At 38.4% G+C, this 18,812-nt stretch overlaps 1 protein-coding gene across 1 annotated transcript; it reads left to right on the top strand.

The window, feature by feature from the left end:
- The first annotated feature begins 4,226 nt into the window (after positions 1 to 4,226).
- Positions 4,227 to 17,394, top strand: pcp4a (Purkinje cell protein 4a). The gene is made up of 3 exons (XM_056736016.1): positions 4,227 to 4,370; positions 14,203 to 14,251; positions 16,604 to 17,394. The coding sequence occupies exons 1-3, from the start codon at positions 4,227 to 4,229 to the stop codon at positions 16,735 to 16,737; spliced, it is 327 nt and encodes a 108-aa protein (XP_056591994.1). The 3' UTR covers positions 16,738 to 17,394.
- The last annotated feature ends 1,418 nt before the right edge of the window (positions 17,395 to 18,812 follow it).

The following is an 18,812-nucleotide window of genomic DNA, read 5'->3' as shown; positions in this document are numbered from 1 at the left end:
TTTTTAAGGTGCTGCTATGAAATATTTATTCATTAATAAGTTCTTTGTGTTATCAAGGGCAGATGAGAAGCCCTTACAATGCTTGGCTCACTATTCACAATCTCTCAGAATTAGTTGTTCAATTCAGTTGGTCTAAATGGCTGTCCAATCTTGAAGCAAATGATCATGAGAATTGTAAAGGTCAGCCAGACTTCACAGTTTATCTGTCTGCATAGTCCTGAAGGAGATTTTCCTAAAGGCATTATTGAAGTTAATGATGCGCCCTTATGTTCTGGAGGACCAGACGGAAAGATGGCAACCTCAAAAACTTGACAAGCGGGTGGTTTTGCCAGAAGACAAAGCATGTTCTTAGGCGAGACTACTTGAGCTAATGACTGGAGAAGAAATATTGTCACCTTTGCTAGAAGCTTTTGACACTGTTTATCTACACCATGATTTTTACAATAGAGCCTCTGGACAGTAGCAAAGCTATCTTTATTCCTCTCTCTGTAAGTAAATGCTTCTGTTGTGCTGCATGGGGCAAGCGTTTAAAACTCAACTCTGAGCGTAGTATTAAAAATGTTGTGCTATTTTTGTGCGTCACATTAAAAAATCTACACTGATCAGCAGGACCTCGCAAATGAATTTATTAGCGGGATGACGTCAATGACAGATTCTTCATAATCAAATTATGCCTTAAGATTCAATTCTGAGCTCGAAAATTGCTTTATGGATAAGAATTTGACTCACTATGGTGAAATGCTGTCCAAATAACTAATGCTCCTTCAATTCATTCCGAAAATTTTCATAAGCACTAAAAGGAGACAAATTAATGTTAATCGTATTTATATCGATTTACTAAAGGTAGATTTTAGATTTAAGCTTACATATTTTAATAGCATAGATGTTGTGTGCAACATAACTGTTCATGCACTGTGGCTTGAATAAATTAGTTTAAATAGAAACATTTGAATTAAGAGATAAATTAAAATGATGGTAAATTTCTAGTCCAATAAACACAAGCAAATGGACCGCGGTCGAGATTTTCTCTCATCTCAGCAGGTTACCTCATACAGTACAATTCCCTCATTTTTGCCTTTCATTTCTAACGAAGGCTTATTCAAATTTCACCGTTACCATCAAGTCATTTAGAATAACTTAGAGAAAAAAATGTACAGGTCGGAAGTTGCTCTGAAAGGAGATTTGTGGAGGTTTTCTGTTGTGTTTTTTTTATGTATCAACTGACTCTCATCTTCCTTCTAAAATTGCTTAGAAGACATGAGAACAGAGATAAATGAGGCAATTGTTAACCAAAACATTTCATCAAACAGTTCTTGGCCACCATTGACTACCCTAGTAGGAAAAATTCCAAGGGTGCCCCAGAACTGTTTGCTTTACATTCTTCAAAATATCTTAATTTGTGTACAACAGAACAAATTTTACATGGTCAATGGTGGCCAAGAACTGTTACAAGCATTCTTCAAATATCGTTCTCTGTGTCAGAACAAAGACATTTATATAGATTTGGAACAACTCGAAGGTGAGAAAATGAAAACAGAATTTTCATTTGTGGGAGAACTGTCCCTTTAAACAAAAGTTTCCGTTAGCTCTTCATTTGATTGCTTGTCCAGGAAAAATTGAAATATTAAAACAATCTCATATGTGTCTTTCTTATGAAGAAATGTCACAACATCATTAATGTCAAACATCTAAAGTGTACATAAACAGATGAAGATTGTCATGTTCTCATTGTTTTCTACTTCTGATGTTATGCTGGCTAGCCCCGCCCACTCTAAAATCGAATTGGTCCAGATGCCTGCTCCTTAAAACTGTACATTTAACTTATCATGTCATTGTAAGCATGCACAGATAAACTCAAAACTGGATGTTGGTTAGGACATAGCGTAAGTATGAACAATACAAGTGGTGATGCTTGTATTAGCAAGGCATACTAACAATAGACGATCAGAGGGCATCTTTGAGAGGGGTTTCCTCTCTTAGTCACAGGTTTCAAATGCTCGAAGGTCCGAGCCGCATCAATAGCAATGAACACGTCCCCCTCCTCCTGCGCTCATTTCTGTGTAGGCAGTTTCTGTGCCAACAATGCATTGGAGATGATTCACAGCGTTCTGTTAATGGTCATTGATAGTCTATCAGCAAGGGCCTTAATTAACGTTTACGCATTCTCAAAGGCCCGTCTGTGTAAAGAACAGTTGAAAAGTAATCACAAGAAGTAAACTTTAATTAAACATCCCCTTGAATATAAGCAGTTGTGTGGTATTTCTGCCAGAGGTCTGTTTCTAATAGGACACAATACACAACATAAAGCAGGAAAGTTCACCCAAAAATGAAAATTCTGTCATCATTTACTCACCCTCAAGTTGTTTTAAACATTCATACATGTATTTGTTATGTATAACACAAAATAACATATTTTTAAGAATGAGTGAGGCAAAACAATTATGGGGCACCATTGACTACCATGACAATTTTTTCTCCTACTATAGAAGTCAATAGTGACCTAGAACTGTTTGGATATAAACATTGTTCCAGATATCTTTTTTCCTGTTTAGCAAAACAACAAAATTCATACAGGCTTAAAACAACTTGAGGGGGAGTAAATGATGACAGAATTTTCATTTTTGGGGGAAAGCAGCAGGCAGATCCAACTAAAGTGTTGCAATGTAACTCTGAGGCAGCGTGGGTCATTATCAGACATCTAACTCGTAGCTCGGGGGCAGCGGAGACATTATATGACACCAGGCAGCACCATTAAAAATGGGCCGCATTGTTTATTCAGGAAAGACCAAAAATACAGTCTTGAGCACAATTGTCTTATGTGAAAGAGGAGCACATTGTCTTATGTAAAAGGGGAGCGGTGACCTTCAAGAAAGATGTGATTTGAATTAAAATGCTAGAATGCAAAAACAGAGATGGTTTTATTCAACACAGCAGGATCAAACGTTATCTCAAGTTTATCATCAAATTCATGGTGACACGTGCCCTGAACAGACTGGTTCTACTGGTTTGGAGTGAACTAGTGAAAATACCTTTGTATTTTCAATTAAACTGTCTAAAGTGAATGTTCTCTTTTAAGCGTGAAGGAAGACAATCAATTGATTTATCAGACTTTAAACGTGAAAACATTACAAAAGGATAAAGAGATGAGAAATCCGCCATACAATTACACGACTTGAATGTAGCTGCATCACTCCATGGCACCAAAGAAATAGCTTGTGTTAAATGGAGCTCATCTGTTGAGAGCAACGATAACATCTGTGATAATCAAACTCGCTGCTCAGCGATTATACAGGCGCTGTGTGAATCTGCAGCCGAAAATGATTTGAAATTGTGTTAGTTTGTGGGTGGCAGGAATGCTCCCAGAAAGTGTGCAGAGCTTAAAGCCGCATGTATTAAACCCAAGACGCTATTCACGTTCATGAACACGACTGGGCGATCTGCAGAAACATGCCAAACACATTCATTCAAGCAGCAAAGAAGCCTAGAAATTCAAATCTCCTGCAATTATTGGCTGCTCTTGTCTTTTCAGCAGGGCAGGAACTTATGGTCTTTTGCTGAGGAGGCATCTCCCCGCTTCTGTTTTAAAGATTACATTGATCCAAAGCCCATATGCCAAGAACCACTGCTGCATTGAAGCTGTTGCCTTGGAATCTGAATGCTGGGAGATGCCGTGTCTGTATCCAGGTGCATAAGCACACAGCGCTGCTCTCAGAATATAGAGGGAATACCTGCCTTAAACCAACTAATTTCTGCTTTAAGGCACAGAGGTGCAAACTGAATACTAAATACATCTCACTGGGGTCTTTGCTTGGCAGCCACTTAATGAGGTTTACAAAATCTGCCACGTTTCTTTGATGAATAGAATTTACATTAGCCGTTCAAGGCTTACATATATGCATTCAACAATTTTAGTTTATACAATACATATATAGGCTATGGTGTAAACAAGATGTGCTAATGTTAATGCATCGAAGGTTGTTAACATATTTGTAGGTCAATATCGCCAATATATATAGCCATATATAAAATATAAACAAGGTGGATTCAATGGATCAAAGTCTATTTATAATATATAGATACAAAAATGTATGATTTTGAACCTACATTTCCATACAATCCCAAAGCCTGCAATGGTGCGCTTCTGTAATTTTTCAGCAGATTGAACTGGTGACATTAGAACGGTTGTCACCGGCAGCTTTTCATTGGTTTGGTGCAAACGTGATGACATGAAAGGGAGTTGGAGCTCCAAGTATAAAACTCCAGCAGGCGCACAAACCCACGCAGCGCACGGACTAGAGGACTGCATCACTGCTGCTCTCCTGACGAATATACACCCAACAACATCACCTTCATCTTCCACCATGAGTGAGGTGAGCTCCCCTCTTAACATTCCCACTACTGTTACAGGGGAACGCTTCAGAAATGAGGTAACGGGTTTCCCTAAATGGAGATTCTCTTTCAGCTCAACGGACGGAAGTGTAAGTGGCAACGTTAAGACAATGCATTGAATTGTGCTTAGAAAATTACGGACATTTGTTGAGTTTCAGCGCGTTTTCATCATGAGCAGTTTGATATTTTCTGTTTTTAGACGGAAATACCGTCCGTTCATTAGATCAACATGTTTCGCAAAAACAAAAATGAGCGACGTTACGATCATGTTGCGTTTGCGCGCGCTGGTGGATTGTCAAATCAGCATTATGATCGCGATGCCACAAATGACAGCTGTCACTCTAGACTGTGACATTAATCTCGACTGACTTCGTGGGGTGCTTTACAGTTCATATGATATTTTTTTTAATTCAGATTTTATGCAATCGTTTATGAATCGATGTTGTTTTATATAAGACGCGCGTACAAAACCGTTGTTTTTGTTGCAGTTTAGTGTATATAGTGTACCGCCACATCGAACGTGTTACATTTACACACGCGCATTGCGTTATCGGCGTGAAAGGTTCTGGGTTCGGTCCCCACAAATAATGATAATTGTATAGTATTGTGATGGATAAAAGCATTTGCCAAACGCATAAATGTAAATATTTCCCGCGGACTGTTTCAGAGCTGACCATGTTTTCAACATGTGAATGCGTTCTCTCAATAAAAAAACTGGTTTGACTATAAAACTCGAACACGCGGACGCATCTGCCTGGAAGCGCTCGAGATGCCAGAAGCGCGCGCGCGCGTCTTCCCTTTGATGCTGAGCGCGCGCACGCGTTTACCGCGCGCCGACCCACTGCAGCATCCTTTTGCGGGAGAGCACGGTCAGAACGAGTTGGGATGTTTTATAAATGATCTCTTTATAAAAAGCTTATATTGACCAAACGCCTCAACCAAGCTTATTCTGTAGCATACTTCGCATCCTCAGAAAAATCTGATGACTGATAAGTATTTTGATCAGATAACTAAACAGAATGAAGACATGGCAGCTTTGGAATCCAGAAATGTTGGAGCATAATAGGAAACTCCCAGGTGCAGAGTATGGAACAGTCCCTGAATTATTAAAGATCTTCCCTTAACCCGTTACACCAGGACATTCGCCTCTCGGAGAAGCCAAATGAACAATTCCCATGGCCTCCTCCTAAAATGCTTTTTAAAACGATTGATCCAAGACAGTCTGAGACATACTTAAGAGCTTTGCACGTCCTCAAATATTGCCAGAATTTCCATCTGTCTGATGTTAAGTCATTGGTGTGGGTAAGTAGGGTCCTCTTTATAATAAAAAGGTTCTCATTAGATGTTCATAACAAGACAGTGTGCTAACACCACCTCGCCTGTTATTAATGAGCGTGTGATATGTAGATTAAATGTGAAGTGGAATATTTAATGAGAGCACAGAAAAAAATAGCTCTCAAAAGTGTGCCTGAATTAGATGAGACTTGTCTACGTTTGCATTTATAACTATGTTTGTGTAATTTCTTGTACTTTAATTCAGATTCTTGACAGTGAATCGATTAGATATTGCAGTTTAGTTTAAACAGAGACCGAAAGTAAAGTGATCAGACAAATAAATCAGGGATTTAATAAAATTCATGACAATTTGGAGTCGAACAATCACTTTCTACCTTGAGCTTTCTATCATTTCGGAAAAAACAAATACAGTTTCTTGGATAAACAAAAGGGTATCTCTGACATTTCCAAACTACAGAATGAGACATTGGGACTAAAATCAAGACGGTCCCGATTTGGAGGGCAGAGATTGAAACACTGTCCATACAGAGATATTAAGCCGATTTGTACATGACTTTTGTTGCCATGTTGGATTATGTAACAGGATGGATTTTGTTCTGGACTAATGACTGGGGACATGTTCTGACATCTGGCATAAATCTACTGCAATTCAACCCGCTGTATGAGTTTGATCATAATTAGTCATACCATGGGATGTGATTTTTGATTGGAATAAAAAATAAATTTCACTCGCAATCAAAGACATGAATATTTTTTACACTAATGCAACAAAATGAAGCAAAGGAAGCTGACACAAAGAATTATGGGTAATGTAGTTTTCTCATTCAAGCCTGTCTCCTCATGAACAAAACTAAATTGGCTTCAAAACAATAAAATGAAGGCCTAATAATATGTTTACATCATTTTGCAAAACATTTGTTCTCTTTTCATTCGCCGGTGAATTTATGTCGCATGTAAATTTCACAAGACCCAGCAAAAAGGCGTACCATCAGACTCAATCTTTTAAAAATCTTAACACAAAGTAACAAGATTACCCTCGACAATCTAAGCGAACACTCTCGATCTGCATGGTGGTTATGAGAAGCATATGAACTGAGCAGCTCTATGTGCTGCCTTAAGAACTTGATGGAGATCAAAAGCAACTTCTGGCCCTCGAGGTGGAAATGCTGAATGTAATCAGGCCTGACAATTGATTTTTATACATTACGGCCCAGCGCTTCTGCATCTTCCACACGGATAAAGAGGAAATGTGCGTTCGGCTGTGCGCGCTGGGGAAACCAGACTTCACGGGACACGCGGGTAAACAACAACCCCCCTGAACGAAGTCCGGGCACGCGGCATCTTCCCTCCTGCCCGTTTATATCTTCATATCTCTCTCGCCGCATTAAACATCCGACAGCGCTGCACTAGATCACGCGTCCCGCATTGCGAGGAGCAGATTTACTGTTTATTTCCTTGGTCGGTTGCCCTCAGAGGAGTCGAGCGCAAAATCGCAGGAGTCTCCTGCAACTCAGCATTCCACTGTTTCCCTGATGTCTCAGCAATGTGTACACTATATTGAACCGCCTGTCAGATCCTGAAGCCATTAATGGCAGAAAGGGATTTGCACCGTTCTCTCTTCGGAACAGGCTGGAAGTCTGAAGGCTTTACTATTGATTCACGGAAAGTGGACCAGGAGAAGGATGGTTGGCTGACTACATCCATCTCAACTTTTTGATCCCCAATTTGCAGATTAAAGGAGTCTATTACACCCGCTGTTGGAGAACATTGCTGAGCGAATTTGACAGAACAGCAATTCTCAGATGCAGTTCTTAAGGATACCGGAAGAATGAGTTCATTAGTTCTTAAAGAGATATTCTGGGTTAGGGAAAGTTCATCCAAAAAGGAAAATTCTTTCATCATTCACTCAACCTCTTGTCATTCCAAAACTGTGTGACTTTATTATGCAGAACACAAAAGACATTTTTTAAAGAACGTTTGTAACCAAACAACATTGACTTTTATTGTATGAACACAAAACCACTGAGACATTTCTCAAAATATCTTCTTTTGGGTTCCGCAGAAGAAAGAAAGTTATACAGGCTTTGAATGACATGAGGTTGAATAAATGATGACAAAATGTGAATTTTTTGGGTGAACTATCCCTTTAAACTAACCCCATAAATTAATATTTTTAAATAAATAGCCTAACTGGCAATATATTTTCTAGTTTATTACATACAATGTGTCAAAGGTGTCAGAATTTTTTTTTTGGACAGCAAACGTACATGCCTATACAATTATTTTCCAAAACAATTATTATGCGAATGGTTTAAACAAACGTACATTGGCTACACGTGACGGTGTAGACATCTTCATGCTGCCCTACATTGTGAAATATAATGTTAGCTGTGACCCACTCCATTTTAAACCCCGTGAAATGGGTCTTCTATCTCTAAGCCCACCCGATAATATCAGACGCAGAACCTGTGATGAATTATGTCCACTGTAATGTGTCTGCTGTATATCACGCTCTCCAACCGTAATCATTCTGACAGCACACACAGATTTCGCTCGGATCTTCAGTAATCCCCCTAAACTGCCATAGTGAGTCTTGACTCCAGCTCTCTGCCCAACCTCAGCAGCTGAACGGTAATCCCTGCAGCCGATCCGAAAGGAGAATGTTACTGAACGGGATAGAAAAGGGAATGAATGAAAAGAAGAAGGCATATTAGGGCAAGAGGAGGATTAGATCGAGAGAAAATAGACCATTAAAGAGTCCATAAGGAAGGTTTCGACTCAAGGCTCAGGAGTGGATGGGTGGAACCATATGACATTCTTTCTTCTGTTGAACACAATAAGAGATGTTATGCAGAATTTTAAGTCCCCATTCGCTTTCATTTTATTGAACAGTACAATCTTACTGGCCAAAGAACTATGCCATGAAATTCTCTGCTCAGAGGGAGGCTGGGGGGCTCTTCTGATGGAGGGAAAAGCAGGCGCATGGTGGGATGCACCCACATGCGGACTGCCGCACCATTAATGACGCTAAATATTTGATGAGGAGTGCATGCGCTCCACGTCATTAGTTTTGCTTGGATTATCTCAGCTGGAAAAATAGATTCCACTATTGCAAAATTTTTACTAAAGTGCAGGCTGGTGGAAAGAGAAGTGAGCATATTATAATACTGTTTTAAGTTGTTTAAGTTGCCATTTGTATAGCTTAGACTCTGTATCATTCTTGTATCATTAATATACTTTTAAAGCAATAATGGAAGAAATCTGAGTAAGAAGAAAACATTCAAATACAATTATTTTCAATATGGCCATTTAAGGTTCCAAATTAAATTCAGTTTGTGTGCCCAAAGAACTGTGAGTCTAAAAATCCGACACTCTAAATTAATTTAACTGTAGAGTGTACCAAAAAAAATCCCCTAAGAAAACCCAATTTTGGATATAACAGACCCTTACAACATAATGCGCTATTTTATTTGAAAAGATTCCTTTTATTTATTAACATCAAAGACAATCATGCTACAATATGTCTCATCCAACTTCTTCTCACATCACCTGCCCATTTAAAAAAATCAGCTGTCAATCATTGGCACCTGTTTCCCCAAGTGTCAGTAACTCTTATCATATCTTGCTTTGTTTTTCTTTTAATCCTCCCTTATTAAATCCCTCTGTAATGTTTATTCATTAGGCATAGGGAATGATAGCAATGATGTGCAACATTCTGGAACAGAGTGTTTCATCGGCAATAGGGACATCCCTGCAGATGATACTATAAATCACACAGATTCTTCTGCACTGAAGTAGAAGTGATTCGTCTTCTATTACAACTCGCAGATATGTGCTTGAGAAAAAGAAAAACACTGACCCTTTTAATTGCTAGTGGTTGAACTGGTTCAACTGGGTGTGGGTTTCTGACTGTGCACAACAGAAATATTTTGCTGATGGAATTGGTTGGTTGAGTAAATTTTTATTTCTATGCTAGAATTTCAGCCGGGTTTCCACTAGGATATTATTTCATTCTTATTTACTCCCATCAGGATAAGTTTACTTTTCCTCACCACACACCGTGGAATGTGACAAGTTTCTGTGCCATAAATATCTCACGATCTGATCCAACAGCGAGCTCTGCTTGGAGATATTCATTTGTAAAATCGTCCGCATGTGGTTTCACACTTTCACCGGTTCTGTATTTACGTCCTGCAGTGTGGTTGGGTGGTGAGGCGCTCAAATAAAAGCTGCTCTCCTACATGGAGCCGAGCATCTGTTTGCCTTCAAATATGACGCATTAGATCCGAGTTTTTATTTTTTCCTTCTTTAGCCGTCTGTGGCCTAGTTGTGTGTTTCTCCCTTAAATTCTTAATAGATGTTGAGAACAGCTTGGAACACGCTTCGAGATCTTGAGCTGCCAAAAGAAACAAAAATAGCTCTCCAAATGGCTTTGAATAAAAAAGATGGACTACAGTTTTCGTTGAAGATTACAGGAATTTGAATGAGCTGCACTGCTGCGCTTTAAATGCAAGCGAATCTTTGGGCATGTTTCATTTGCATTTTAATAGATCACAACTATCAGCTGCATCATTTGTCCTCACTGTTGGTTTGAAAAGCTCTTTAATAAAAAGCATTCGAGAATGTGCTTTTGGAAACGATGAGAAAGTCCATAAATCACCTTCAAGGAGGAAGTTGTCAGCGTTTGGTTAAATGCTCGTCTGCATGGGGTTTAAAGCGCATTTATATTAATTAGTGAATCCAGCTGTCTCAGACAGTGGAAATAAGCGTCTCAGTAGTGAGGAGAAGGATGTTGCCGTGGCGTCGGGTTGAAGCGCAAAGCTCTGCTCTGAAGGGCACTGAGTGCTGAGCTCTGGGCATCTTTGTGGCATCAAGTTAAAATCACTGCACTGTGCTGCAAAGTCGGGCTCTGCATTGCGTTTGCAGAAAAGAACAAGTCCAGCATGCCTTGTGACACTTGAGTCAAGGTTTACTCCTACTTTTTTACGACGTACCATACGTGGCCTCTGGCCTGGAAGAAATCTGCTCAAAGCCACTCAAAACTCAAGGGGGTATTTTACATTCGGAGGATATATGCATGTCCAAGCTCCGGTTCATACTTTTTATTTAGTTTTTATGCAGCTGTTTTGTGGTATGGGTGCTCCTGTCCATAGAGATAGAAATCTTTTTTTATGGCTGCATTCCCTTAAATTTTAATTGCCCTGTGTCGTACATACGGGTTTCATTGCCAATCCTGCATCACTGCAGCTTAGGAAGATGATGATTGTGATTAGCGTTTTCATCACGGTTCATTATGAACACCCACATTGTGAGAGAGACATATGGTGAGAGAGAGAGACATTGAAGAGGGAACAAAAGGAAGTAAAAATCGCACTGCTCACCACTTGTCCATCCCAAACGTGGCCAGTGTTTAGACATTAACTAATTATATCCTACAATCAATCTCTCTAAACATTATACCTTCTCTACTTTTCTTGCAATTCAACAAATGAATGCTCTCATTGTCTCTCAGTACTGTAGGACAGAGAGATGAGCATTTGGACGTGGGCCCATTGGACCGAGGATGCCTCATGGCAAATTGTTATTTAAGTCCTCATGAAATCAAAATAGAAGATTTTTGGCTTTCAGTATAAATCTGTTAGCTAAGGATAAACTAGTGTGCTCCAAACAGACAAAAATTGCATTTAGAAATAAGAAAATAAGCCTGTGAAAAAAAAACATTTCTTGGCACTTCAGTGGCTCTTTAAAACATCACACCATGATTTTAGACAGATGTTTGGCATACCTGTGTCCCTTTATATTCCGACTCAAATATTATAAAAACGGTTTACCAAACATTTATAGAGACAGACACTAAGATACATTCAATACCTGTACACATACACATGCAAAAGATCTTTGTATAGCCCTTTTTTCATATATATACAGTTTATTACAGTAAATTTTTATCTGAGGATTGTAGAACAGAGCGCTATATGGTCAGTCGGCGATATTAAGAATATTCCACATACGAATGGAATGAAAGGCAGCATTATTGCTAGCTCTCAAAGTTAATTTATGGTTCAGCGGATGAAAGGTCGTTCTTCTTTCACTTGCTGGCGTTTTCTGCTGATCAGGTCTTTCCCAAAGAATTATGACCTCATCTGCAACTTACTGCAGACCCCTGCTCATCAGAGCAGAACCGTTCGGTCTTGCAAACAGAGTGAGCTAAACACACAGCAGTAACTGCAGTCCTCCGATTTGCTGGTAAAGCCTCTTCGTAATTTAGCTGCTGTGTTCATGGTGAGGCTAGAAGCGTAGAAGCGAATTCTACTCTGGCTGACGTATTGCAACGTTGTACTTGACATGTTTTAATGAGATAAATACAAACTTCAGTATTTACATTCAAATGGATCTGTCATTGAATTGAATGTGTGGTTATTCAGAAAAGTGCCTGTAAAAACAATAAACAAACTTGAACTAAACAGGATCCTAAATGTAGCTTTGCCTTGAAAGTACTTTAAATGGAAGAGAAAATCTACAATGGATAAATACATTGACAAATGTGTCTGCATAGTTCAAATGATGTTTTGATTCTAAAGGTCCATTGTGTATTTTTTGTAGAACCTATTGACAGAAGTCCAACGTAATATACAAAACTATGTCTTCAGAGGTGTATAAAGACCTTACATAATGAAGCTTAAGTTTTTATTAACCTTAGGATGAGCTATTTCTATCTACATACACATGGAATTCACCATGTTGTTTCTACTGTAGTTGTTTCTTTGTAGGGACAAACTGCTCTACAGAGTGTGTTTCGTAAATACATTATATCTTTCAGCAAAGAAGAGAAAACGCAACAACATCTTAGCACAGTGTCATTCTCCGTAGTGCTTTGAATGGGAGGGGTGGAGTGAGCCGTTGGAATTCGCAACCTCACCGCTAGAATGTAACACACTGGACCTTTAACCTCTTTAAAAAATAAGTTTATACTGATAAGCTAAATAAATTGAAGAAAAACTCTCCTTTTTACTTATTTCTGTATAAAGTATGAAAAACACCGATTTTCATTCTGAGCGGTGCTACACAATTGACTGACAGTTCACTCCAATTAATGAGTTTGTTTGTGGCTCCCTGGAGCCCAATGTAATAATCCAAGTTTAATGGCATTAGCTCTGAGGCTCTGTGGTTTGAGACTGTCAGGACAGAGAGATGTAACAGCGCCGGTACTGATGCTGCCGGATGCTACGCCTCACATAAACAGGATTAGAGACAGGAGAGTTTCTCTGCAGATTTACTGCATCACACCACTTCCCAAGTAAAAATAGAGTTGGGTTGTGTGGTTAGAATTGGGTTATAGGTTATATTTCCATATTTTTGTGTACCTAGCTTCAGAAAATTGACAAAACTTAAGAGCCAGGGGTGGACTGGGAGAAAAAAGAGCCCTTAGACTTCTTTGCCTATAGTGGCCCAGCGGTTCCGTCCGCGTGCGGACTGGGTTTATTTGGCTCACCAAGAAAATGCCCTGTATGCCTGATTTTATTTCAAATGTATTTTTTTGATTTTTAAAATACTATCTTGCACTTAGGGGGCCTTTTTATCTTATCAAATGCTCTGGAGAATGAAAACACCCGTCTTCTTGATACCACTTAACCCTACAGCCAATATTTGCTTAAGAATAATGAGGTCCTTCACACATCCCTCCTGAACTCTCAGGATAAACATCAAATCAAAAACAAAAACTGTGCTTGTCAAATCTGGCCTTGCATTTTTATTCATATTTCATTTCTCAACCTTTTATCGTGTAATGTGACAGTAAGTGTTCTGTGTGTTCGACGCTGTGTGACATTTCCAATGACTGTAATTTATGCAGCAGCGCCCTTCACAGTTCCACCGACAGCCACAAACTGTACGGCACACAATCCAGCAGGATTATTTCTGTGCGTCTGCTTTTTAACGCGGAGAAATAACCGAGCCGTTTGTATCATAAGCTTTGGCAACCCCCTGCCAAACATTCTTATGCAAATTCCACACGTTTATCAGAGTCTGTAAGACAAAGATAGAACTGAACACGAGAGGACTGATTGAGGTAGACTAAGAGAGAAGAAGAGAAAGAGAGGGAATAATATGATTAAAATGTGTCTGTGTGTGTGTGTAATAATCCTTCTGCATATAATGACACGCTTTCCACTGTAACCAGATCCATACAGAGTGCTATCAGCAGAAAACCAAAAGCACACACACACATATACAAACACACGCGAACAAACAGTCATGCACAAACATTAGCACACACACACAGGGGAAAAAAGAAGAAGATTGCTTTAGCATTACCGCATCAAAGCACATCAAGTGTTTGAAGTTCACAGTACATTCAGTTATTAACTCAGGACATGAAGTGCTCAATTCTGATCAGTTAATTACACATCAGGGGTATGTGAGGTTGTAAATGTATCATCAGTTTTGTTGATATGGTTCTTTTGGATCCGGTAAGGATCTTGCACGTTAATCTTAGTTTCATCTTTTATTTGTTAACAGAGACAAGAAACCGGATCAGCTGTAAACAGCAAGCCATCAGATGCACAAGGTACCATTTACAATTTTATAATCTGCAATTATACTGCCGGCTTCCTTTCACTGCAAAGAAATACTTTCTTACTCGGTATTTTTGTCTTGCTTTCCAGTACAAATGTCTACAAATTTGAATCAAGATTCATTTTCTTGATGTGCAAGGTGACCTCAGAAAATAAGTCTTGTTTTTAGACAAACAAATATGAAATTTCAGTGAATTTCTGCTTAAAACAAGCAAAGAAAATCTGCCAGTGGGTTACGAAAAGGAGTTTTGAATTTAGTTACTAAGAAAAAGGTAAACCTCAATTCAAGATAATTTTTTGTATTTTAAGAAAGTCGTTTTTTGCAGTGTTTGTGATATCTAGAAATCTTAAGACGACTTGTTTCATCTGTTTGTATTTCTCTCTGTAATGTTTGTAAACAATACTGTATAATTATATAATGTTTGAAGGTAAGTGTAACACCTAATCTAAAAAACGCAGATCTGCTCAAATAGAGCTAAAAGAAAAGACATTTCTTATAAAATTTGGTCTATTTTTAAGACAATGCATTTCTATTTCTATTGGTTTTTAAAGGTCCAGTGTATGAAATTTAGCAGCATCTAGCGATAAGGCTACGAATTACATCCAATTGCTCACTCCACTGATAACCCTCACTTTCAAAGCACTACGGTGGCTGACAGGGGATGTCAACACGTTTTTGCTTCTATGCCAAAGGAGATAACATATTTATAAAACGCGCTCTGTAAACCAGTTTGTCTGGCGAATTCCTGAATTAAGGGACCCACCGTGTATGTAGATAGAAATATCTCTTTCTAAGTTCATTTTATTAACCTCGGAAGAAAAAGTTATGTATATTATATTGCATTTCCCTCAATAGATCCTGCAATCCAAATTACACACTGGACCTTTAAACATCCCTCAAAAAAAGAAATTGAATGTAGAAAATCATATAAATTGGGAATGACAAGATTATTAGTAAACGATGAGATACTGAGTGAACACAAAAGCAAGGTAAAAGCAAAGGGATGCACCGATCCGATACTCTGGATCGGAATTGAGGCCGATCCGGGTCTTTTTAGCTGGATCGGGTATCGGACTGACGGGTTCTCTTTAGTCCGATCCGTTGCGATACCCGTGGATGTTACTATAAAGCTTCATAAAGGACTAACTATCAGGAAATAACCATAAACGTTGTCATGCACTGTTTTCGATGTCATGTATTTCGATAGCTTTATGCGAGGAATAAACCAATATAGCATAATTATAAAACTCTGACCTCCGCTGGTGCGGTCATCTGTCAATCTCAATCCAGCATGCGTGTGTCCGGGAACAGTCAGGATGTTTCTCGTTCCAATGTTTTCAATATTCTTAATAATCACTAGTTAGTAGACTGTGGTTTTGTTTAAAACACATTTTGCCGGAGACGGTACTCGCTGAGTGTAATGTTATTAGATTCAAGCCCTGGAAGCGGTCTATGTTATGCGTCATTCATACATAACTTTAAACTTTAGGATGGATTCAATTTTCTATGATTTAAACACATAACATATATATTCTCTTTGTGTTATAACTGTTTTGAACTTGGGAAGCAAAGATCCCCGCGACAACAGGATCATCTCTATCCGGGATGCTCGTGAGTGAAGCGGGTGCATTAAGCGCATCATTCTGCGTCCAATGCGCATGACTTTAAATAACGTAGAAGCGAATGTATTAAGCGCATCATTTTGTGTCCAGGATGTGCATGAGCGAGTTTGGACACTTTTGTAATGTGATAGCTTTGTGTAATAAACAGAGATTTATTTGTTAAATATTTTGTAAGTATCTGTGCTTTATGAGACCACATTTTTGTTTTGTTTGTATTTTTAAGTTTAATACAGCACTTAATTACATTTAAAAAAATCATACTTTTAAGTAAAAATACTTAAGTAAAGGAAAATGGTAGATTTTAATGTACTCATGGATTTAAATTTTAAAAAAAAACAATTTATTTATGGACTGTAGTGGAATAAGTATGATGTGATTCATACTGTAGGAAAGCATTTTTTGTCCAAAGTACTCTGATAAAGTACAGATAGTTTAAAATGTACTTGAAAGTAAACATGCTTAACTATTCATCTCTGGCAATAAAAGTTAAAATATGCAAGTCTACTTTGATCATGAAAAACAGTGCAAGTATCGGATCAGAATCGGAATCGGCCGATACGCAGAATTCAGATATCGAAATCGGATCGGAAAGGAAAAAGTAGTATCGACCTAATCAACCCTAAAAAAGTAGAATGCACGGAAGTCTTAAAAGGCATACTTAGTCAAAAACCATAGTTACAAAAATGCAATATTATTCATTACACAATATGTCCTTCCTACAGATCCGTCCAAGAAGGACGTCCCCGCAGAAGACTTTGACATCGACATGGGAGCCGCAGAGACGGAGAAGGCTGCCGTCGCCATCCAGTCCCAGTTCAGAAAGTTCCAAAAGAAGAAACATGTGGTGAAATCATAACCATGCTCGTGCAGGGCAGCCCTGGCTCTGAGCGGGCCCAATGGCGCCATTAGGGCAGGGAGATGCATGTCAGATAAACTGCACTGTCCTTGGGAGGGGGTCTTGGGTAGACAGGGGCGGGGGGTGGCGGATGACAGGTGAAATGGCAATTTGCCTTTCAGCTGTCAGGAATAAAATGTGGTCTTTTGGTGATTTGGTTCCCCCTAGTATATAGATTTTTTTCGATACAATACTATTTCCTTTTAAAATGCTTTTTGTTATTTTTTGATAAAAACAGATGTAACAATTATCTCAATGTAGTGTTTGAAAATATCCACTTAAAAGTGTTAATCACTCTTGTGATTCTACTTCCTGATGTGCTTATGTTTAATGCGAAAGCAGAAGTATGTTGTTTAAGGAAAACATCCGGCGTCTGAAACTCAGATAAAGATCATTATGATACAAACATATTTAACCTTTCACCTCTGTTGCATTCTTCTACTGTTTTTTTGTCTGTATAAATTAACTGTTATTTTGTTTGTTGTTTATCATTATCATTTTATCCTGAGTCTGTTTTTTTGTCAGCAAATGTGTTGTGTGTTGTAATATTCCTGACACCAAACAGTTGGAAATAATAACCATATGTAAACTTAATAAATATTGGGATGACCTACACAACTCTGCCTTGAATATTTGTGCAACCCTTGAATAATGTGTCCTAAATTTGTAACACAAATCAATAAACATTCACATAAATGTGCTAGTATATCATGGGTTATACTGTAGCATCTTGTAAGCCAGCCTGAAGCCAATTTGCTTAAAACATCCCTTCATTAAAGATGTTAATGGCTTATAAATCTAGCTGGAGTGAGATTCAAATGCGGCTACTAGAAACAAATTTACTCTGGATCCTGTAGTGGCATATTGATCTGTGGATGTGACTTAATTACTTTAAATGAATTATTTTAAAATGAAGAGTATTCGGTGACAGAAGCTCGTCTCATCAACCTGCCAACCATCATGACACTATGGTAATGTGGTGTCCTTCCAGTAAACACAACAGTCGCTGAGCTTTCTGAGAAATATATAGATTTTTTTAGTGTCGCTCTGTTAGGGGTCTAATTATTAAAGTTATTCTGTTCACATCCACATGCTGCAGTCTAACAGGTTCATTAGGTCTCAGTGGGGTTGAGGAATAGGAAAGAGAAGCTGATGTACCCACTATAGAAAGAAAACACTAGGGATCCATACTGATCCAAAAGATAATGCTCGCATAGACAACTCTGGAAATAAAAAACGTGGCAATATCGCTCAATCTGGTAAATTCACACTCTGAATATCATGTGAGAACTGTCAAAACAGATTCTAAATGTGGAATACAGCTTGGACTGGAGAATCGCTGGCACAGAAATGTTAACCACCTTCTGTGCATGCAAACCAAGATCCCTCTTGTTATGGAGTCCAGATAAAGCTAAATATACTACCATACTACTTGTACTATGACTTCAGTATGGAGTATGAATACTCCATATTTAGGGATACATAGAAAATGTCAAATAAATAGGCTGCAGAGATTTTACTGAACAGTTCACTAACAGTAAACTTCTCTATTCTAAACACAGCCTCATAATGTTTTCTCAGTGCTTTAAATAAATTTGATTAAATATGCAAAACCTTTTTGCAACACTCTCCATATTAAACATGTGTCGTTAAGGTTACGTAACAATTGCAGTGTGGTACTGCAAATTTAAGCAAGTAGGTTTTCCCTTTAGTGTTAAAGAACCAATGCATGAGTGACAAATAAACCATACCATGTGTCCTATGGTGTGACAGCAAAAAATTGTGTTTAACAATATAATATTATTAATTTTCATAATATAAAAAAGCACAAGAGCTTTTTAATTTTTTTGTCCTAAATTATGCCGTCACACCATAGGACACGTGCAGTTTATCTGTGGACTACTTGATATTGAGGTGAATAGCAAAACGTCTCAATCAACCAGAATTCGTCCTGTATATTAACAGAACACAGTGTGGTTTTATGTCGTTATCAATCTGAACATAGATACCAGTTTGATGGTCAGAAATCACACACA

Source organism: Triplophysa dalaica, chromosome 22 (genome assembly GCF_015846415.1).
Source record: "Triplophysa dalaica isolate WHDGS20190420 chromosome 22, ASM1584641v1, whole genome shotgun sequence".
Lineage (NCBI taxonomy): Eukaryota > Metazoa > Chordata > Actinopteri > Cypriniformes > Nemacheilidae > Triplophysa > Triplophysa dalaica.
The sequence above is the reverse complement of the archived record's forward strand: the minus strand, read 5'-3'. Positions and strand labels throughout refer to the sequence as shown.